Consider the following 22,313-nt stretch of genomic DNA (forward strand, 5'->3'; position numbering starts at 1 on the left):
ACGTCTTGCGAGCTTGAAAGCGTATTTTGTTTTTCCGTGTTCGTATGCAGGAGGCGTATTTTGAGCCTACAAGGGGGGATCTGACTTGCAGGTCGTCTTCTTCCTCCTGAACTGATCTCTCTCCTCTCGCGAGCTCCGACCACCGAGACCTCCTCGCCGCCGTCGGCCGCGATGCAGCAGCGGCGCCCCGCCTCCGGCCGGCCATCCGGGACGGACGGCTCCGACTTCTCCTACCGCATGGTCGTCGACTCACGTAAGCACCCCTCCGCGGCCCCAAACCCCGAATTCCCCGACTCCCAAACCCTCGCTGCGAACTCACCTGTGTGCCCCTGTTCTTGCGCGCCATTGCAGGGTACCAGAGAGTTGCAGATGGCAAATCCCGCCTCGGCCGCCTCATCCTCGTGCAGGTAGGTGAACCGCCGCACTCGCGCAACGATACAACTCAATTTCCCCCCTGCTCGCTCTCCTGTAATGCATGGTTGCTGTTCTTTGATTCTTTTTTTTTTTCAGGCTCTGCACCAAGTGGCCGGGGGTGCGCTGCTGTTGCTCGCGCTGTCGAAGGGCGCGGAGATGAACAAGTTCGCCGTGATGTCCGTGGCTGCTGGACTGTTGGCCATTGTGCTGGGAGAAATAGGTGATGCTCATGAGTTGGTCTCAATTTCTTCTTATGCCAGTAAATAAACCGGATTAGTAGTCTCTCTGATCTTTGACTTGAGTAGTAAAACAATTTGCGCCACTTTTTTAAAAAAGATAATCAACTAAAATATGATACAGTATAAGAAAAGGTCATGATGGACAATCGCCAATGGAGCAATTCTGGTTACTGCACTTTGCCATGTAGGAGAATGGCGAAATAAAGGAGGGTGTTCCAAATTTTCCTGATCTGTTGGGTGATTCCATTTTTGTTCCCTAGAACCAGCAAGCAGGTTTTACTAATTGGTATCCCTAACACAACACCTTTTTATAGTAGAATAGTATAACACAGTATACGCGCTTGCGTTCAAAACTGATCATGTTAGGACCAAGTTACCAACAATGACAGTGTCTTTAAATCATATATCGTTATGGGCCTTCCATACTGACCAGCAATTTGCTGCAATGATCACAAATGTAAATCCTAACACTTTCTTCTTCGAATAGCCTCAACCAATCTCTCAACATACGATAGAATGATGAAGTTATTATAGTTAGTTATCCCAAACTTTTTCCCCTACCAGTCTGTAAATGTGCTTTGTTCAGAGAAAATATGAAGTAGTTATGTACTAGTACACATCACATGTGCTTCTACAATTTGCATTCCTTTTGTCAGAATATGTTTTGGATTCTCGTTTCATCTAAGCTGATCTTGTACTGATGTTCCACAGGACGTAGGCGGACAATGGCTGTGCTGCTCCGGATGTACACAAGCTTGTCATCAATTGCTGTTGCATTCTCTGTGGCGTGCATTATTCGGTCAGAGTTGTTCTTCAAGGTTTGGATGACAAAATTTAGATCCCCAATATTTTTATTCAAGTAGTTTTTGTGAAGTTATACCTGATGCTCTTTCTTTTTTGTGTCTTCTCACGGTATCCAAGTAAAACCATGGGCTAAATCCTTTTCAACTTCGTTGACAAAGAAACGATATTTTCAGATTACTCTGGTCTTAGTCTTGTTGATCCATGAGCTATTTCAGAAACAAACTCAAGGTCTCAAGCTGGGTAGTCCAATTATGAACCAAACAAATACATGTAACTAAAATAATAGTTCTGCAAAAGCCATACAGCTGTTTGGTCCCAACTTAGAGTTCCAATTAGGACTTAATTTTTCACATCCTCACAGTTACCAAAGTATGCAATATCGAGATCTATACTTCCTTTCCTTGCCGATCTATTTTGAGAATTGTAATTTCCCCTACATGCAATCTGAAACCCGGTTGTGCTGTACTGCTGAAAAGTAATTCTTAGTACCTATCTATTGTAAACCACTTTGCTTTAGAACCAGACTAACATGAAAAATGGGGGAATGTATTGCTAGTCTAGTGAGTCCGTATTTTCAGAAGGCTTTGAAAGTATCCAGCTTGAAGCATGATTGTTCACTTTAATGAATCCTAGAGCAGTGCTATATAAAACATATAACAATAGATTTGAGAATCTTCATGTTCAGATCCAATGCCCACAGGGGTGATCTAGCTAACAGGAGTATCTTCTTATACATATCTAATCCTGTTATTTCAAAGAACCATGATTCGGACATGTGCATGCAATAAATTTTCCTTGTTGAAATTGATTTGGTTTTGGAATCTGAATTGGCTATTCATAGTATGACCATTTTGGGAGCAGATTTGCTTTAGTATCATGTCCATTTACTTGCCTTATGTTCCTAATTTGTTATTGCATCGTATCTGCACTTTGCAATTCCATTTTTGCACATCGAAGTATGAGTTTACCTCTTATTTCACCAATTCTTCTTCCATAGTACATTATCTAACTACCACTTGGTTGTTTTCTAGATCACGAAGCAAAATACAGAGTCCATAACAAGCCATGAACTATTGGAGGTGGTTCGTGTTGCTCTTGGTAAGTGCTAAGATTGCTCACTTAAAATTGACAAAAATATCCACCGCTTAACTCCTGCCATCTATCCCTTTTATTACTGTTCCCAGGTGTCCTGCTTCAATTGGTGGTTATAGCTACAACAACCAGACTTCTGCAAAATATGTCTCCTCCCAGGAGAGCTTCATGAAAATGTTGTGACATGGCACTTGTGCTTTACCATTAGAAACAACTACTCATTTTTGTACTTGTAGATTGCAACTTGCAAGAGACTTGTAATGAAGCGGCAATTGGTTCACAAATCCATGACAACCATGACTCCATTCTGCTTCTTCCATTTGTAGAACTGGACTGGAAACTTGAAAGCATAGATTACATTGCAGTATCGTCATGTTGTTTCGCCCAGGCTGTTACTGCTGTCCAGTCCAGTATATGGACGCGTGCCTGGTTCTAAATTGCTCTGTTCATGACCAGATCAAGCAATTTTCTCACGGTATAATTTTCATTGTCGTGGAGCTCGATCTGCAGGATGCCCGTTCAGATTTGCTGAGATTCCTGGGCTGTTCTAGTGTAGATATAGCATTACGTGGTCACTGTCTGATCAATTGATCTTGGCTGATCAGTCTCGTCATTAGTTGACAAGAAGATCACAAAAGCTACCTAGAAGCTCGTCATTAGTATGTGCTCCCTTTTTCTTGCTTTCTGCTCATGCTGGTGGTAAGGCTTGTCAATGCATCATGTCTGCGCTTTGCGCCAATGTCTGTGAATTATTTTTTGTTTAACAAATTATTATTCCATATATATTACTCCATTTCCATTCACATTCGTTAAAGAAAAAGTTCCACAGTACATCAGTTGATTAGCACTTGATTTTCTAGAACTGTTTGATGTGGTCCATGTTGTTCTTGTCCGTTAGATTGCTCCATTTCAAATTATTGCCAAAAATATTATTTGCCCTCTGCCTCCTCATTACTATGGTTAGGTTTCTTCTTCGAGAAAATTGTAGCTACAAGCTCTAACAGACTTCTGCAAAACTTAACCATTAGGGAAAAAAAAACTCGCAACGAGGGGGAAATATCACGGTATTTTAATTAAGAATAAGCACCTTATCTCGGCTACATGAGGAACCCTGTCTGTTTTTTGGCAGGGCTGTACCTAGAAATTTGAAACCCTGGTACGAAACATAATTTGAGGTCCATAAAAATATGAAAGAAACAACAAGAAATTAGCAATGGAGTTCTACCTATATCGGAAGAAGATTTTCAAAATGAATATTAAAAAAAAATTTATGTCATGATGTAGTAATCTATTTTAATTAAGCGAAAAAATGGAATATTTAATGCCTATAAGGCACGTTCATATCATCGTCATAAGCTATAGCTCTTAAATTAGTTATGATTGCAATCGAACACTTATCGGAACCAAAGAAAACAAGCCCGTTCTAGCCAAATCAACAAATGAGTAAAAAATAGAACAAGAGGCCATTAATACATCATAACGCATTGACATAGGTAAAAATATGAAAAATTTGGAGTCCCTAATTTGAAGGGCTGTGTTCGGTCGCTCACTTCGCACACCCTCGTCAAGAGCCCTGATTTTTGGAATCAGCGAGCGAACATTTCCAGTAGAAGATACTAGCACCATGCTACAAGCATGTTCGCACTTTACAATTAGAAAGAAATACTCCCTCCGTTTCTACATATTTGACGCCGTTGATTTTTTTAAATATGTTTGACCGTTCGTCTTATTAAAAAAAATTAAGTAATTATTAATTCTTTTCATATCATTTGATTTATTATTAAATATACTTATATGTATACATATAGTTTTACATATTTCACAAAAGTTTTTTAATAAGAAGAACGGCTAAATATGTGTTAAAAAGTTAACGGTGTCAAATATTTATAAACGGAGGAAGTATTTGTGGAGTGCAGATTTGCTACGCTTGTAATGAAGCAGCAATGGCCATTTACCAATTGGTTTCAGGATAGTTCAAGTTGTGTGTTCCCTTTTCTGGTATCATGTCCAGTCAGTCCAGTATACTATATGGCAGTATGCTCAGATACTGATTGCTGAACTCGCTCTGGGGCCTGATGTTCTCAGCAAAGACAGCTGAAGGTAATAGACTCTACTAAGTACTAACGGTCAAGTACAATGCAGCACCAGTGTGCACACAAATGATCAGTTTAAGCCTTACCTACACTATGACACAAAGGATGGCAACAATTCCATGGACAACTTTGAGTGTACTACCAATCTACCATGCATGTTGGCATGCATTATTCTGATTTCTGACTGTGACTCGCAACTAACTTTGTCTATCTATTGTGTTGTGCTCCTGTGGTTTAGCAGTAGATCGACTTGCATTATTGCCTTCAGCCCTTCACATTAATTGTCCTAAGAACCAAATCAACTTCAGTCTGTGCTTTGCTTATGCACTCTGCAGATATTTGTGCCTGATACATGAGATGTTTTTGTTATTTTCGTTGAACACATCAAGAGATCTTTTCTCACCCTGTTGCTGTGCTGTGCTTGTGCTGCATGTGACAACCAAAGATTCAGAAGAAAACTTAAAGCATTCAACGATACAAATTGCAGAAGAAAAGGAGTTATTTCTTGCACGCTATTAAGCTGCCAGCTTTCAGTCATAAACTAGAAATGCTGCTGCAGTTAAGTGTGAGACTGTGTCACCGTGTCTGAGTAGACTGAGAGCTTTTTGGCCCAGCTTATTCGTCACAGCATCAGGAAGTATATCTGTCGCCTTCCATACAAATCTAGTCTATTGCTAAAAAAAATCTCGACATCAATAAAGTATAATTTTCACTTCTTTGGTGAGCTTTATTATTATATTTTTTAGATGTGTTCTTGGGCAGATCAATCATGCAGGCATGTGCCTGTTTCGTCAGAACCCACGATTGATTAACGTGCAGCAACGCATCGCGTATCGTCTTTTGCCAACCTTATATAATCGTTTTGTTAATAGTCCCAAAAACTTAGTACATGTACGGACATGAAACCGATTACGCGACAATTTGTTTCTTCGATGATGTCATTACACGACAATTAGCCCGTGATTCCTCGCAATGGTCGCCCAAACACTTTCTTACTTGATGACAGTTTAAAGTACAGTTTTGTACGATAGTATTCTCAACTTATTTTGGTATGAAGAAAGTAGTAATTCTCTAATCAGATCACGGTGAATGTGTACACAAGAACAAATTAATGGGTCTATTTACACCACTTTCCCATCATGTATATATTTTTAATTGTTGGAGAAATAATAACATTATGACCGTTCATCATGCCACGGTATGTGAATGTATACAGATAGAAGAACAAAATGGTATATACATGCACGCAAAACATGTGTATATATGACGGTATACATACGGTATATATACAGTATGCATACCTCGACGTACGTACATGGGTATCTACTAGGGAGGAGTTATATTTGCTTGGCCATGGCGTTGAGGATGCCGAGCGCGTTGGCGGTGAGGTGGAGGAGGCCCATGATGTGGCCGCGGACGGCCTCCCTGGCGCCGCCGCCGCCGGCGGCCTCCCCCTTGAACCCTTCCATGCACATGTTGTCGTCGGTGAGCGCCGCGCTGGCCCACGTCCGCACGTTGTCCACCTCGAACCTCGCCTTCCTCCTCGCCGCCGCCGTCGACGACGACGACGACTCCTCGCCGACGGCGACGCGGGCCATGGCGTCCACGCACCGCCGCAGCGCGTCCACGCCGTCGCCGAGCTCGCTGGCGCAGTCCCCGGCCGCCTCCGCCGCCACGGGCGGGAGGTGGGGCGACTGGGACGACCTCGCCGCGATGGACCTCACCGCCGACGTCGCGTTGCGGGCGGCGCTGAGGGTGACCGTCAGCGCCGCCCACGCCAGCTTCGCCGGGCTCGTCCCCACCGCCGCCGAGTACGGCGCCAGCGTCGCGTCGCATAGGGCGGGGTACTCCGTCCCCGCGCACCACGTCCTCACGAAGCTGCTCATGGCGGCGGCGCCGGTCGTCGACGGCGCCGGCCGAGCCGCGGTGGCGCCGGCGACGAGGAAGCACGCGACGAGGAGTAGCAGCAACGAGAGGCTACGTGCCATGGCTAAGCTAAGCTTTTTGCAGTATACGTGTACGAGTGCGTGTGTGTTGGCGTGGGACGCGGCGGGGGATCGGAGGGGGATTTATAGGGGGGAGAGGATGGGAAACTATTCTGGGTCCTAAAGGTCATGGTTGCCTCCTCATTTATTTTAAAACTATTCAAATGTTTATGAATTTTTTTAAAAGAAATTAATAACATATATATACCACTCAACAAAATATTAAATTGAAATACAATTCACACATTGAGATATAAAGAAACAAATTGAACATATGAACAGTAGTGTTTTGTTCATACACTAATTTATCTTTTCTTTTTTCTACGTCTATAGATCGAATTTAAACATGTTTTTTTGTGGACTTATAGATACTCCATCCATCTCAAAATATAGTAATTTTTTGGTAGATGGGACATACATATTCTAGTATTATAATCTGGATAGAAAGCATGTATTTATAGTATTAGGATATGTCATATTCAATCAAAAATTGTTATATTTTGGTACGGATATAATATACCAAATACTCTACACTATCAAAAAATTTCTGAATTTCCATTTACACTGAATTTAGAAAAAAGAATTACACGAGAAAGACATTCTCTTGACGGATTAGAATCCTCTCCCGGAAGAGGATAAGGGCGGGGAGGCACGGACGAATGGGCCGTATGGGCGCTAGCTGCAAAGATCGTTGATCGATCGGTGGCGTTGCATGCAGCGCGCGCGCGCAAGAGCAAACGGGTGACGACGGGCTCGCATGGATATCGGTCGGGCCCGTACGTGCGCGCTCCTGAATGAGCGTGTGTGGCGCGGCGCATCGGCGATTCGCGTCCTCAGCTCCCTATCCCGTGGGGAGTAGCTCAGAGCAGGTACAATAGTAGGCTATAAGTTAATTATAAATATATTTTAAAGAGATAAAGGAAGAGAGATAAGAGCAGCGGGCTACAGATCTGTAGCCAGCTACAGTACAGAATTCAAGACGTAACGAGTGTATGAATTAGCTATTACATTAGCTCTAGATGATTTGGAGTTAGTAGTTAGCTATACTATTAAACTTGCTCTCAGGTGAGCGGGTGACGCGCGTTGGGCCGCTTGGCCGAGCTCGATCGATCGCTCACAGGGGATATCTCGCCGTACGCCGCGCGACGCGCGGCGACGACGCTGGCCCGGGGGACCCTGGGGGAAGTGGAGTGGGGAGCGAGAGAGCTAGCGCGCGCGCGCGGCCGAACCGATCGATCTCACGTTCTTTTCACGGGATTCCTCTCGACGTCGCGTGCATGTGCGTGTGATGCGCGCGTCTGGGTGGCCGGAAGCCCGGAACGGCAAACGCGCGGATCCCGGTTTCATTTCACCGGCTTTGATATTTTTCATGGTCATTGAGGACATATACGTGTACTTACTGTCTTACTGACCCGGTTTCATACGGCCTTCATTCTTTCTTTTTTTTTTTTTGCGAAGTTCCGTTGATAGAGTAGGAAAAAATTACAAGATTACAACCCTGTAGGATTGTAACTAGGAAAAAGAAAAAAAAAATGAACCACCACCCACACACCGACATCGCCAACACACAAGCCCAGGAAAAGGCTAGCACCGGACTAGCACCGGACCCGCCGCCGCTAAGCATGACCGACCGCCACTGGACCAACAAAGGGACACAAACGAAATCGTCTTCTTGGGGATGCCAAAACAACGTCTTCAAGAAGAGAAGCGACAGAAAAACTGTTGTCGCCGTCCATCGGGACTCAAAAGAGCCAAGACTGGCTTTTCGTCCGGCAACCACCCTTGAGAAGTGAGACAGCACGACAACGCCCTCAGGAGGGGGGAATGAACCATCATTGTCGGTCCAGCCGAGGTTGGACTAGGTTTTCACCCGCCACTTAGCACCTACGAATCCACGGTTGACGCACCGATGCTCCACCACCACATAAGCTCTACCGACATGTGGGACCCTTGCACCGGCGTCCCCCGCCGACCAGCCTTCATGCGCCAAAGACCGCGCCACACCCACTGGCAGCTCCTCCTTACACCTAGGTCGCCTCCTCCACCGCCGGCAGCTCCTCCTCACACCTAGGTCGCCTCGTCCACCGTCGGCCACGCCTCTAGCGCCAAGCCGGCCTCCTCCACTGGACGCGCCTCTCGCGCCAATCCGGCCTCCCTCCATCGGCCACGCCTCTCGAGCCAAGCCGGCCTCCATCTCCGCCGCTCGCGCCGAGCCGGCCTCCGCAAACCGTTGTGTCGTCGCCCGCCGCCACCAAACAGACTCATTCCCCGCCTCCACTATCGCATCCGTCAATGTCGCCGCCGCCTCTTCAGTCACGGCCGCCGCAAGCTGGCCGCCGTCGCCGCTGCCGCTGTCACCAGCTGCCGCCATCGCAAACCGCCGCCACCGCCAACGCAGCCGCTGCCAGCAACCGCCCCAATGCCGTCGCCATGCCCTCCGCCGCCGTCGCCAGCCAACGCCGCCGCCGCGACCGCCACCAGCCACCCAGCAAGGACGTGGAGCTCTCCCGCGCCAGATCCGCCCACGGGGAGGCCGGATCCGCCTCTGGCGCGCCTGGATCCGGCCCGCCGTCGCCAACCTCGCCGCCACCTCCATCCCCACCGCCATCTTCATCCCTGCCGCCGATGGCCCCCAACAACAGACGCAACTCGCCATCCCCAAGGCCGTCGTCACCCCCGCCGCCAGCCGCCACCCCGCCAAATCCGGTCGGAGCGCGCGCGGATCTAGCAGGCACTGTCGCCGCCGCCTCAGTCGCTCGAGTCCCGCCGGTGCCCCTCTGCGCTCGTTGAGAGAAGAAAAGGAGGCCCCGCCGCCCCCGTCCTTGCTGCTGGGCGGCTTTGCCGGCGGCTGCTCGGGCGGCGGCGAGGCGAAAGGGAGGAGCAAGCGGCCTGTCGGCGCGCGGTGTCGCCGCCCGTGTCGCCTGGGGCGAGCGACGTGGGCGGAAAGAATGTTGGACGGCCTTCATTCTAAAATACAACAAATTCTAAAAACATATTTCCTCTATTCTAAAATATAGCTGATGAAGTCATCACAGGAGTCTCTTACTAATACAGACACTCGTAGCAAGTTTAATACTTGAATCCAAATGGATAATTCCACTATAAGAAACCCAACCAGCTGATTCACTAAAAGTTGTTATATTCTGAGACAAATGTAGTAGATATTTTAATAGTCTTTACGGTAAATAATTCTACCTTGAGTTATTCTTATGAATCCCATTTTCTCCGCAAACTTTTTCACAGGCGTACGTGATGGGTGCTTGTGTTCGTTATGATGGCAAAACTGACGGCTACAGGCGCGATCACACGGGCTACAGAGCGAATGGAAAATGAAACAAAAAACGGCTAGATTTTCAGACAAATTCAGGGTCGTGGACTCGTGGGGGACCGAATCAATGGCGTTATACGTTTCCTTCTCGAGTCGCGGTCGCCCGCTGTTGGGATCGATCCGTGCCAAGATACCCTTTCCCTGGCAGCTCGCTCCGTTTCTTGTTCTGGTCCAATCCTTGTTCGTCGGCTACGGTTTCGTCCGTTGCACGAAGCACGAAACACGAAAAAGCATAACAGCATGAGCATCACGTTAAGCTAGTGCACATGGGTTACGTTAGCTAGTGCACAGGGTTTACAAAACCAAACAAAAATAGGATTTTATTTTATTTTCCCGAGCCAGTTTGAGAACACAAACCCACTTAATTCCCCTGTCAAGTTAAAAGAATTTCAAACTAGGTTTTAAACTTCAGATAAAATTTGATCAGATTTTACCGGTAGTCAACAAATTAACAATTATCATGAAAAACAAAGGAAAAAACATCGAATCCCACCTTTTAGCTAGGTATGCAAGTGGACAGTCCCACTAAACTCGTTTGCTAATTTATTTTCTATACAATATATATTACAAATTATGAAAGAAAGAATGAATAATAAGTAGAATAAGCGGGAAAAAAATTGCGCTTTGCATGTACCTAGCTACTCTAGTCCTAGCTTTTCTCCCGGTCGACATGGAGCAGTGTACTCGCAGAAGAAGCAACGAACAGTAAGCTGAAAGAAGATTTTGGCTGTTCAGTATTCAGACGCTATTGACACTGCAGCGACGTGATCGGCCATGCATTACGCTCTACCACTAGGCCCCCCAATAATAGCCTTTGTGCCATTGCAACTTGCAAGTTGTTGCCAAGCAACTCTTGCAGGAAATGCAAATCATCATGCGTATATATATATCAATTTCTGACTCATAAATAGTGATCCAGTTTGTCATGGGGCATGGGATGGAGATGGCTGGGACCAGATAAGATTGAATGAATGAATGGATGAATGAATTTTAGTTCGTTTATTGATGCAACTTGGGTGACTGATTTGCCACTGGAACTTGCCAGGACAGTGTGTGTATAACTGTGTATCTTCAGGTGCAGAGACCCAATGGTACGAATTCCAGTTATCTGGGACAGATCATGAACAGATCGATGAACGCTGGATGTACATCTCTCTTTCTCACTTTATGTCATTGTCGTCGCATTTTTTTCTGAGGGGGCAGTGATCGATCAGCTCATGTTGGATCATAGAGATGGGACCAAAATATCGTTGAGCAACTTGCATCCTAGTGTTCATTAGCTGTGTGGTAGTCTGGATGACTGAAATCCTTATCGCTGAGCTCGTTCATGGTGCTGGATGAGATGAAGAAGCTGCCTTGGAGGAAGGTTGCACATTGTTCAGTAGGGAAAAGAAAGGTTCAAGCAATTTTTTTTAAGATAATGGATAGAAATATCCAGCCTCTATATTCATAGCCAAATGTTATATGAATGCTTAGACTTCAGGTCTCACAACTGAGAAACAGCAATCTTTTTAAAAGAAGAAAAAAAAAACTAAGATTCATCTTGCTTCAACGGTTCAACCATACTATATTCGAGCTTGGTTCAGATTTCAGAAAGGTTCAAGCAAATGCAGCAGGCAAATTGCAGTTGCAGGACAGAGGAAAGCAAAGTAGGGAGGTCAAAAATTGACCTGGGTACTGAAGAAATTACTATTGAGGAGATTGCCGGTCGAGAGGCATCAATATCGTATACAACTTTCGCCAAAAAGAATACTGTATGCAATAATCGGTCTCTCATTGTAGGGTAGTATAAGCTTCTTTTGCCACCAAAAGTATTGTTCAGAAAAAAAAAGACGTTTTGCGGGTTTAATTTTTTCTGAACCGAAATCCAGACTAAAACGGAAAGTATACTCAAACAAATTTGTAGAAAACGAACAAATCTATGCACTACACATATCAAATCAAATTTGTACGATTGCAGCTGGTCCTGCACAGTGTTTCCCGAAGATATTTCCGTTTGCTTTCTGCCCAGTTGGAACATGCATACTCCCTCCCTCAAAAAAAAAAAAAAGAAAAACTCTTAGTTTTTGTGTCCAACGTTTGACCGTATGTCTTATTTGAAAAATTAAAAAGACAAGTCACACATAAAGTATTAATCATGTTTTATCATCTAATAACAATGAAAATACTAATTATAAAAAAATTTTATATTAGATCAAACGTTGAACACTGAAACCCAGGGTTTGTCTTTTTTTTTTTTTTGACGGAGGGAGTAGCTAACAGTAAAGCACTATGCAGGACTAGTAAAACTGAATGGCACTGGCCCTTCAAAACGAATCTCTTATTCCAAAGATTCTGCTTACCTTTGTCAAATTATACATGTAGGCTACGTACTCGTAGCCAAAACCACCAGCATATTTAGCACAACTGCACAAGGCTTGATATAACACATAAAAGAGAGAACTATGCAGGACCAGTTATCTAGCTCAAATTATACCATCTAATTATTTTTATATTATATAATTTTTCATAACAATTTATACATGACACATCGCAGACGAGAGGACGTGCATCGACTCAGTATTTTTCTTTTCATAACTAATTATCGTTTATCATGCAGTATGTTGCCAGTGTGATAACAGAGAAAACTAACGACGTGGTCATATAAATTTCTGAAAATTACTGATACTTTTTGGTTTGCCTGAAGTTTTGTAATTTGGCCCTTCTCTCTAATTTTTATTGCTCCGATGGCCGTTTCTTGGCACAACGCTGCTGCATGGCGATGGCGCGAGTTGGATGATCGTCTCTACTGTTCGCTACGGCTCGTCCCAGGGACGCCGCCCCAAGCCGCCGGCACCGGCGACGCCATGTTCGCGGCGGCAGTTGGGCTTCCACTCCGGCCACGGGAAGCCCCGCCGCACGGGGACGCGCGGCCCGCAGCGAGCCTCGTGCTCGAGCTCCCGCTTCGCGCCCGGGCTGACCGCGGAGTCGTAGCGTGGCCTGAACCTGTGCGCCGTCGCCGCCGCCGGCGCAGCGACGACGACGACTGCATCGTCAGCAACGGCAGCGATGGCGTCGTCGTATCCCGTTCCCCCTCCGGCGGGTGCCGCCGCCGCCGTCGGTGCATCGGCGGGCCACCACCATCTGTCGTCGCCGGAGAGGGCGGGGATAATGTCGTCTGCTGTCGTTGGCTCGGCTGACGCCGCCGCCGCCGGCGACGGCGAGAGCAGTAGCACCGCCGCCATGGCGCACAGGGAGAGGAGGCGGCGGAGGAGTGTTGCCGGAGCACGTCGAGCTTGCATTGCTGCCGTCTGCTTCTTTTCTCTCGGTGAAGTAAGGATTATCGAGGCGATGCAGAAGATTACTTATACTCCTAGCATTTTGCTGTAACTCACGCCACATTTCTGCAGAGAATTAATAGCAATTGCAGTTTGTCATGACCTTTTTAATGAAAGTTATAAACGTAGTAGTAGTATTTATTGGTATGGAACCGTGGCTTTAAAACGTTTCTATGAACTGAAACATGAGATTTCGGCAAATGAACTGAAAGAAGAAGCAGAGCATAGTAAATGATTCAATGACTGAACTGAAAACAACAGTCATTCATATACTAACACAACCACAAAGTTCTGAACTACTCCCTCCGTCTCAAAAAAAGACAACCCCTTCTAGGACAACGAATCCGTCTAGATTTGACCCCTCCTAGGTTGTCTTTTTCTTGGGACAGAGAGAGTACAATCTTAGCTAAACCATTCTGAAATTGGAATTCTGATTTTTTTTTCTGGTTGATAATTCTACCGTATCTGAATGATAGATCTTATTAAAGTTTATTTTGTTCGTAACATGCAGAAAAAAATACTGTATTTTATTTCAGAACATTTTTCATTCAAGAACACCTGGTTTATTCATGTTGCAATGAGCAGGCTAAATTCCACGAAGCCCAAACTACCGAATCGAAACAAACCAATCGGGCCCATATCTACTTTTAACCGCTTCCCAATCGGCCCACACCAAACACGGGCCTCCACCGGCATTCCGGCCCATACGCCAACCATCTACCAGCTTCTACGCCAAACGCCTCAGCTCGAAGGCGGAAAAACCAACCGCCGAGTTCGTCCTATCCAAACGCAACGGCGCCATTTCCTATCCTCCCGCTTCCTCCCTCCCTCCCTCCCCCACACCCGCCGCTCGCCGCCGGCCGCCACCGCCGCCTCCCCCAATGCTTCGCCTCTCCGCCACCACGCTCTCCCCCCTCGCCTCGCATCCTCCCCTCTCCGGCCTCCACCTCCGCCCGCGCTGCCGCCGCCTCGTCCTCCGCCTCCGCGCCCTCCCGGCCCAGGACGCGTCGCCCTCCGCGCGCAGCCTCCGCCTCCTCGAGTGGGGGAAGGTCTGCGACGCCGTCGCTTCCTTCGCCGGAACCTCCCACGGCCGGGAAACCACCAAGGTACGTGAATCCCCGATTCCGGAACGCTTCCCGCGACCTGATCACTCACTCACTGGCTCACGGGCTCACGGCGGGGTTCGCCTCTGACAAGGCAATTTTTGGCTTGGTTGTTGGGTGCAGACGCAGCTGTGGGAGGTGGAGGACGTGAGCTATGAGCAGAGCCGGAGGTTGCTGGAGGAGACCGGGGCGGCGGTGCGGCTGATTGACAGCGCCGGTGGAGGGATTGATTTCTCGGGGTTGGATACTGTAATGGTGAGGACTCAATCAATCAATTCACGGAAATGTTTGCCGTTTCTCTATAGTTGTTCTTACGGATTTTTAATTTGCTGGTTTTGCAATTCCATGTTGCTAATTAAATCATGGTTGAGTAGCAGTAGCATTGGTATTGGAATAATGCACCATTTCTCTGTGATTGATACTAACTTAGTACTAAGTAAGGTCTACAGTATAGTATATGTTCATTGTACACTCGTATGTCTGAGTAGCTATTGATATGGTTGCTCTGATATGCCCACTTGAAGTAAATTTCTCCACTGAACAATGCGTGCAGAACAGCCTAATCTGCATATTGATCTTCATGCTCAGTTTATAGCTTTGTTCCTTTTATCTCATTTTGCTTGACATACTTACATGCCAACTCTGTAGAGCTGTAATTTTCTGTTTAACTGAAGGTAGAGTCAGCAATACATGGTGTCTCCGGAGGTGCTGTGATAAAAGGTCAGGAAGCAATGGCCATTGTTAGCCTGATGCTCTTTGTTGAATCCTTGCAAGTAACTATCAAAGCTGCTATGAAGCAAGATGAGGACTCACATGAACGATTAATCAGTCTTACAGAAACGGTTTTTCTCTATCTTCCTTTCTTATTGTCATCTATCGTAAACTATTCATGCCAGTGCAGTGTTCTGAATTCTTCTTCTCACCTGCAGATACTAGATGCTGACATTAATAAGTCATTGGTGAAATCAATACAAGATGTAATAGATGACGATGGCTCCGTAAAAGACACTGCAGTTTGGTCCTTGCACCTTGATTCTACTTTTTTGTTGCTTCTTGTTTATGTGATACTAATTTAATGAGCAATTCAGTTTGCAGTATCATGAATATTTACTTCTTTATTATGACCAATAAATATTTATCACCGAGCACTAGGCAAATTCAGCCATGCAGATTTGAAATTGTTTGCAACCAAGCAATATGCTATCCTAACATTAAGATAAAGAGAATCTGAACATGTTCTCTCTTCTTCCTTCATAGCATTGAATGGCACTAAAACTGATGGATGTCAAGACACTGCATTTCATTCTAATATTTGTAACAACACTTGACACTTGTGTATTAAATATATTACATTTCCATGTAATAATACCCCACTTATTTTGTCTTTTACCTATAAACTTTATTAAAGCTGTAGTGAATGATATTTCATTTGCAATGCGCTTTTGTAACTAAAGGAATTGTTCCTTTTCAGAGCCCTGAGCTAAGACGATATCGAGAGCAAGTCCAGGTCCTAGAGAGCAGGGTATGTGGTTACATGGTTGTAGAAGATGTTACATGATCTCTAGACTCTAGCAACTGTATAAAATAAATTTAGGGGAAATGCTCCTTGTTTTACTCTGTCGAGTAATTTAGAACTACCATCCTCTAATTTACAAACATACTTTTTTTTTCATTCTTAAGGAAATCGCTAATGGAAATATTGCTATTGATAGTTGACTGTCTAAACGTTTAAATGTTGTTACCTTTTCAGTTGTATCAGCTTATGGACAAGTTGGTGCGAAATGCTGATAACGAAGCTTCCGTGTCGGTATTGTTTCATGTAACCCACTTATTGCCAAGGAAGATTCATTGCAATAAAGCACAAACTATTGCTTTTCTGTAGGAAGTATGCATTGTAAATGGAAGATGCTGCATAAAAGTAACAGGGGATAAGTCTTCACCTTTTGATGGATTACTACTCTCCAGGTGTCTTGTATGCCCCTTAAGAGAGACACATTTCCTCTTTAACTCCTATATGTATCTATTGCCTCTATTAGGATACATTATTAGGGCTACTATATTATAAAAAATATGAATTTATATACTCATGCTTTATGGGAATTAGCCACTAATTTATTCTTTAAAATGGTTTGGATCTTTAAATATGCTGGGAGTTTAATTATATCATTATTTTTCATTTGCATTTCAGTGGCACAGATGCTGGAAGTATGGTAGAACCAATTGTTGCAGTTCCACTGAATGATGAGCTGCAGCAAGCAAGAGCTCTAGTGGCTAAAGCTGAACTGGATGCTTTATCGAAAATGACTGATAAGGTTTCAGCAGTTGTTTAATTTGGTTTTGTTACTTGAAGTACCATTTCTTAAACACACTTCATATTGTTATCTTCAGATTCTTCTTGAGCTTGATAATATTCGGATTTTACTGCAAGCAACAGTTGAACTTGATAAGGTGCTTCTTTATTCAATATTCATATTGCAAATAGTTATTGCTCAATATTTTTTTGATTGAATATGTTATCTTACTTGCAGGTTGCAGCTCGTGCAAAATATAGTATAGCATATGATGGTACATATCCTGATCTCTATTTACCCAACTTCGTAAATGGAACAGTCAGTACTGCTACAGGCGGGTCTATCAGTACAATTTCCTCAGCTCACCTCTCTAAGAAGTCATGGAAACTGTGCATGCCAAATGCATACCATCCATTATTGCTCCAACAACACCAGGAAAATCTGCATCGTGCAAAAAAGGATGTAGCAAGTGCCACAGCAGTGAGTTTCTAGATCCATTTTATTCTACTGCATTTTTCCAAAGAAAAAAAAAAGGAGAAGATGATGCATTCTGAACTGGGATACATTTTTGCTTTGCTTCTGGATATAACCTTAGTTCTAGAACGTAACATGTTCTGCTGTAATTTGTTACTTCTCAATATTTAGCTATAGACTAATTCTCATTTTGCCAACATGTTTTAGGAAATCCGGAGGAGGAGGATATATGGACAAGACAATGTAGAAGAAGATCAACTGGCATCTGACCTCGATTTAATGAAAATTAGGGTTAGTTCTCACTTGGGGGTATATACTGATTAATGATAGTATCACTGGATAATATATGTTCCAGTTTTCAGGTCTCCCAGATGGAGAAAGACCGTCCAGTACCAGTAGATTTTTTCATTGCTGAAGGAACTACTGTATTGGTCATAACTGGTCCAAACACAGGGGGCAAAACAATCAGCTTGAAGACAGTTGGTCTGGCATCTTTAATGGCTAAAATAGGTAATGAAGTTATTAACAGCAGCTTGTTTCACTGCTACTGTTGTGATCATTTCCTACTATCTGTGTTTCTTACTCTTATAAGCTTTCTATATTTGCAATTTATGGTATGATTGAATAGCACATTTTCATATGAACTTTTGGCATAACACTGAAGGTATATTTTATACTTTTTATATGCAGTCTTGAATGTTCTTGGTGAGTACACAATCAGAGTATCTTGCATAACTTTGTCTGTTAACTTTGCCTGTTCTGCTGCAGGTTTATACATTCTAGCTTCTGAACCAGTAAAAATTCCGTGGTTCAATGCTGTTTATGCTGACATTGGAGATGAGCAGTCTTTGACACAATCACTCTCCACATTTTCTGGGCATCTAAAGCAGATCGGAGTGTGTTTTAGCATTTATCTCAAATCAATTCTTCGTTTCTGTTACTGCCTAAATCGTTAGTTAGTGGTATGACATCTGACTTTTTATCAGGCCATTCGCGCACGGTCAACTTCACAATCCTTGGTTCTTTTGGATGAGGTAAGTACATTATTCCCTGTCTTGAACTCTTGATACTACTATTATAGTCTTTAGCAAGCTTTGGGCATAATTCTTGTTTCCTCTTTCGATTGTCAACTTCCCTCTTTTATTTTTTTTCTCCCATATAATAATCGGTGCCAAAGGCTGCAGACTGCAATTATTGTCTCAGTTATGGTTGTATCTTCAGAGAACAGGCTGATCCATATTCATCTTTTTTGTTGTTTTTTTAGTTGTTTTCATGTCTTGTAATCTCTTTATCTTCAGCAGTGTTCTTCTTTTTTCCAAGTTAGTTTTCTGGTCTATCACAGTCTATGTGCAACTTCATCAGTGCCTAAGAGCTAGTATTAATGCTATCCTTTCTGTGCTTTCAGACTTTCTTCATCAGTCTTCGGTTTTCAGACTTTCTGTGCTTCTTTTCTTCTCAATTTCATTTCAAGGAATTTCTTATATATTCGCCAAAAAAACGATGCTCATTTGTGCAATGTTTTTAGATCACACTTGATATTTTCCCAATTCCAAGTTTTGACAAATTCCCAAACAATACATCAGAGAATGTTATACTGTGTGACCAATTCATGACCAAAATGCTCTTGCGATGTCGCGAGCTATAAGGGCTTTCTACTGAACTTTTACCCATTCCTCAAAATAAGTTGGTCTGTTTTCTTGTTTAGGTTGGAGCTGGTACAAATCCACTTGAAGGAGCTGCTTTGGGGATGTCTCTTTTGGAATCTTTTGCTGAAGCTGGTTCCTTTCTGACTCTAGCAACAACTCATCATGGAGAACTTAAAACGTTAAAATATAGGTTTGTAATATTTCAACTTGACAGTTTTCACATTATGTTCTTGAGTAATGAGCGTAACTGAGCCTTTTCCTTTACTAGTCACATGCCCGTGCATTGCAATAGGATCTGAGCAACGTAGTTCAATTTTTTTTTCTCTTTATTTTTTCAGTTTTGAGCGTTTTTTTTCTGGGATGTCGGATGGGTGGTTATTTAGCCGTTCTTTTAGGACGTAGGATGGGGTAGGAACGGGAGGACGACGACTGTGCTTTTAAGATTGTAGAGATACTAGTTCAGTTTACGTGGCTTCTTTTATAGACTAATTTTATGGGTTTTTGGAAAATAAATCCTCTAATTATTATCATACAAATAAACATCTAAATGAAAGTACTTGACCCACTGAAACGTGTAATATTTGTGTTACCATTGATGATATGATGCTGTCAGCAATGTTGGAACTCAGAAGAAATCAGGTTTATTCTAATGCAAACTGTATATGAATTAGGAATTTGTTGCACAGAAGTGCAGTTATGTGCTGTGAACAATTACATATAGAGTCATTTTTTCTCTTCTCTACTCTATGCAGTGGTACTTTTTCTGTGACTTGATGGTGATAAGGCACCTTCCAAACTAGCTTTTATCCAACAATCTGCATAGTTGTTAATTTTTTTCAAAACAGGGCTCATTATATTGTGCATACTTTCAGCAATGATTTGTTTGAGAACGCGTGCATGGAATTTGATGAAGATAATCTAAAGCCCACATTTCGGATTCTCTGGGGAATACCAGGTTGCTATCTGTTCTCCCTCTTTAGGAATGTTGATGTTTGCTTGAGCAGTTAATATATGCTAGAAGGTTCTTATACTTGTCTTTATGTGGATTTTGTCTTATAAAATCCATTCTTTCAAAGAAGGTCGCAACCCCTTTCACTTGATTTATCTGTCTGATTGCATTTTTTATTCTATACATTGTTCAGCATGACTAAACACTGTCCATCCTGTTTGTCTTCCATGCTCCTATGGTATGGAATGTTGTAAATCTTTCTGCGCTAAGGATTAATGCTATGCTGAAGATGTCATGTTATTTTTCCAATCAGTACCTACATCTTTTGATTTCTAGTGAACTGCACAACAGGCAATATATTATGGTTGTAATGTTTGCTATAAACCATCTGCTCTGAGACGAGTCAAACTAGTTGAATGACTTTATATAGTTATGGTAAACAAGTGCCTGAACTGTTGTCTGTGCTATAAAGCTTGCTCATGTTTCATTCTTGAAATTCTTATGCTCTCATATTTTGTTACAGATGTAATTTGTAGTGTATTACACATGTAGGACGTTCAAATGCAATCAATATTGCTGAAAGACTTGGTTTGCCCTCGGACATAATAGAAAGCTCACGACAGTTACTTGGAACAGCTGGTGCAGAGATAAACGCGGTAAGTTTGGCAGGACCACCCATATGGGTTGATATTGTCCTTACTACCATAAGTTCATCTAAGTTTTCTTTGCAGTTGGTTCTGTTTTCCATTAATGGGAAATGGAACAAGGTTTTTCTCTCGTTCTAATTTTTTTTCTTTGCAGTTGATAATGGACATGGAAAATTTCAAACAACAATATCAACATCATCTTCAAGAGGCACAATATTATGTTATGTGAGAAATTCTCTACCTAGACTTGTGTACTTTACATTGAGAATGCTGCAATTCTCTTTCCCAGCCAACACATTCTTGTTTGGATATAATGTGACATATACAACCTTTTGAGTTTTCGATAGAAAAAGGTAAATAACTGATTTTAAGTTATGTTGTTCAATCATGGTTTGCATCTATATGTTGATCTGCCTTTCCGAGTGAACTTTTAGTTCCACCACATAGGATCTTAGATTCTTTCTGATGTATTAGATTGTAGGTGTGTTCATGTGACTATTAGATTCTCTCTGATGTATTAGATTGTACGTGTGTTCATGTGACTATCATGTGTAACTGAATTAGCATCTGTCCTGCTTATTAGGTCGAACTTTTCATATTAATTATGCATGTGTTCATTGACGTGTATCAGGCAGTCCAAGGAGCTTCACAATAACTTGGAAGTGGCACAGAAGAACATTATAGACCACACTTCTGCTCAAAGAAAAAGAAAGGCGAGAGTAATTTCAGAGTATGCTGTTATGGCTCGTTCCATTATACGTAAGAAGTTTCAGCAGTTCCGCGAATCTGCAATAGCCAAAAGAGTGCTTGAAGAAGAGAAAGCTGTGCAGAACGACAAACCTGAGAGATTGAAGGACCCTGAACCAACGAGTACTCCTGCTGTCAAAAAGGCACAGAACACAAACATCAGCATGGCCACAACGACCGAAGGTAAGATAACTTATGCGAATATGCATAGCATATAATTTAACGCCCATGCAATTTCAAGACAAGTTAATTTGTGAGTATTTTTCTTCTGTTCTGTTCTTCTCTTTTTTTTGGCTTAGGTGAAGATAATGGGATTCCGGAAGTTGGAGATTTAGTTTATGTTCCTAAGCTCAAAAACGAAGCTACTGTTGTCAAAATAGACTCATCGAAGAACGAAGTGCAAGTCCAAGCTGGTATAATGAAGCTCAAACTAAAATTCAAAGATGTCAAGATTCAGAAGAGGATCTCCAGATAAAACGGCTGCGCTACCACCTGCATTGGCAGAGATAAGTATGTAAACCTTGTTTTTATACAGTTACATTGCTTTTCTCTGCCGCATCTCCATTAACACTGTATACATCTAGTCATTTATACACAGCCATGCAATTGTAGTAGATCTTCAGTTTTCATGCAGCATGTTTCCATCATGTTATAGAAGTTAGAACCCGTAGAATTCACCTGGAATTGAACTTGAAATTGTTTGAACGATCGTTCGAAGCAAATTCGCTAACAGATAAAGAATGTCCGGGAATTTTGCACTATCTTTTATTTTTCATCAACTTCTGAAGCAAACCGGGGTCCGGATAAGCCACGGTAGGCTGCTGTGATTCTGTGGTTACGCATGTGCTCTCTTCCTCAATGGGTAACATGGTAAGTGGTGGGTGCCCGCTATTGTCGGCACACCCCGGTTTTATAAGCATTTCACATGCACGAGCATCTTCAAATCCCTTCAGATTTCAGCTAAGCACCGCAGGGCTGCCACTGTACGTGCTCCAAGATCACTGGACTAATTTACCTCACCTGTTTACAAGCCCCAACTTTAGATTTTAGAACTTGATTTTAGAATTAATTTAGGGTTTCCTTGGTTCAATCTTGCTCTAATTTTCTTGGGTCCTATGTCCCTAAATACCTTTCAATTCAAGCATACCCTTAGAACAAGATGTCTACCTCAGGGACCTACATAT

The 22,313-nt window shown here is 43.2% G+C and overlaps 4 protein-coding genes across 5 annotated transcripts; 2 read left to right on the top strand and 2 right to left on the bottom strand.

Annotated features, from left to right (window-relative positions):
• Positions 1–96: 96 nt before the first annotated feature.
• On the top strand, positions 97–3,317 carry LOC127786060 (uncharacterized). Its single transcript, XM_052313384.1, has 6 exons — positions 97–253; positions 352–407; positions 511–634; positions 1,365–1,471; positions 2,489–2,555; positions 2,642–3,317. Exons 1-6 carry the CDS (start codon positions 172–174, stop codon positions 2,719–2,721), a joined length of 516 nt encoding a protein of 171 aa, XP_052169344.1. The 5' UTR covers positions 97–171; the 3' UTR covers positions 2,722–3,317.
• Positions 3,318–5,742: 2,425 nt separating this feature from the next.
• On the bottom strand, positions 5,743–6,695 carry LOC127752925 (21 kDa protein-like). The gene has a single exon (XM_052278372.1). The coding sequence runs from the start codon at positions 6,628–6,630 to the stop codon at positions 5,980–5,982; it is 651 nt and encodes a 216-aa protein (XP_052134332.1). The 5' UTR covers positions 6,631–6,695; the 3' UTR covers positions 5,743–5,979.
• Positions 6,696–12,643: 5,948 nt separating this feature from the next.
• LOC127785639 (uncharacterized) lies at positions 12,644–13,324 on the bottom strand. The gene has a single exon (XM_052313040.1). It carries the CDS (start codon positions 13,234–13,236, stop codon positions 12,751–12,753), a length of 486 nt encoding a protein of 161 aa, XP_052169000.1. The 5' UTR covers positions 13,237–13,324; the 3' UTR covers positions 12,644–12,750.
• A 768-nt stretch (positions 13,325–14,092) lies between these two features.
• Positions 14,093–21,908, top strand: LOC127785634 (uncharacterized). Of its 2 annotated transcripts, XM_052313034.1 has the most exons (20): positions 14,093–14,378; positions 14,499–14,630; positions 15,050–15,217; positions 15,305–15,388; positions 15,847–15,897; positions 16,126–16,182; positions 16,258–16,340; positions 16,564–16,687; positions 16,764–16,823; positions 16,904–17,146; positions 17,348–17,431; positions 17,503–17,650; positions 17,909–18,036; positions 18,127–18,174; positions 18,846–18,976; positions 19,659–19,741; positions 20,288–20,391; positions 20,537–20,607; positions 21,014–21,312; positions 21,429–21,908. In XM_052313034.1, the coding sequence occupies exons 1-20, from the start codon at positions 14,154–14,156 to the stop codon at positions 21,602–21,604; spliced, it is 2,499 nt and encodes an 832-aa protein (XP_052168994.1). In that variant the 5' UTR covers positions 14,093–14,153; the 3' UTR covers positions 21,605–21,908. The 2 variants fall into 2 exon arrangements, with proteins under 2 accessions (XP_052168994.1, XP_052168995.1); XM_052313035.1 differs by lacking the exon at positions 14,093–14,378 and having other exon boundaries at positions 14,534–14,630; positions 15,054–15,217.
• Positions 21,909–22,313: the final 405 nt, after the last annotated feature.

This window comes from Oryza glaberrima, chromosome 10 (genome assembly GCF_000147395.1).
Source record: "Oryza glaberrima chromosome 10, OglaRS2, whole genome shotgun sequence".
Lineage (NCBI taxonomy): Eukaryota > Viridiplantae > Streptophyta > Magnoliopsida > Poales > Poaceae > Oryza > Oryza glaberrima.

Coding starts and splice junctions, on each gene's coding strand:
- LOC127786060 (XM_052313384.1), top strand. CDS start 172: ATGCAGCAGCGGCGCCCCGCCTCCGGCCGGCCATCCGGGACGGACGGC. Junction 254..351: donor CCGCATGGTCGTCGACTCAC/GTAAGCACCCCT, acceptor GCGCCATTGCAG/GGTACCAGAGAGTTGCAGAT. Junction 1,472..2,488: donor GGTCAGAGTTGTTCTTCAAG/GTTTGGATGACA, acceptor GTTGTTTTCTAG/ATCACGAAGCAAAATACAGA.
- LOC127752925 (XM_052278372.1), bottom strand. CDS start 6,630: ATGGCACGTAGCCTCTCGTTGCTGCTACTCCTCGTCGCGTGCTTCCTC.
- LOC127785639 (XM_052313040.1), bottom strand. CDS start 13,236: ATGCAAGCTCGACGTGCTCCGGCAACACTCCTCCGCCGCCTCCTCTCC.
- LOC127785634 (XM_052313034.1), top strand. CDS start 14,154: ATGCTTCGCCTCTCCGCCACCACGCTCTCCCCCCTCGCCTCGCATCCT. Junction 18,037..18,126: donor GGCATCTAAAGCAGATCGGA/GTGTGTTTTAGC, acceptor ACTTTTTATCAG/GCCATTCGCGCACGGTCAAC. Junction 20,392..20,536: donor CTGGTGCAGAGATAAACGCG/GTAAGTTTGGCA, acceptor TTTTCTTTGCAG/TTGATAATGGACATGGAAAA.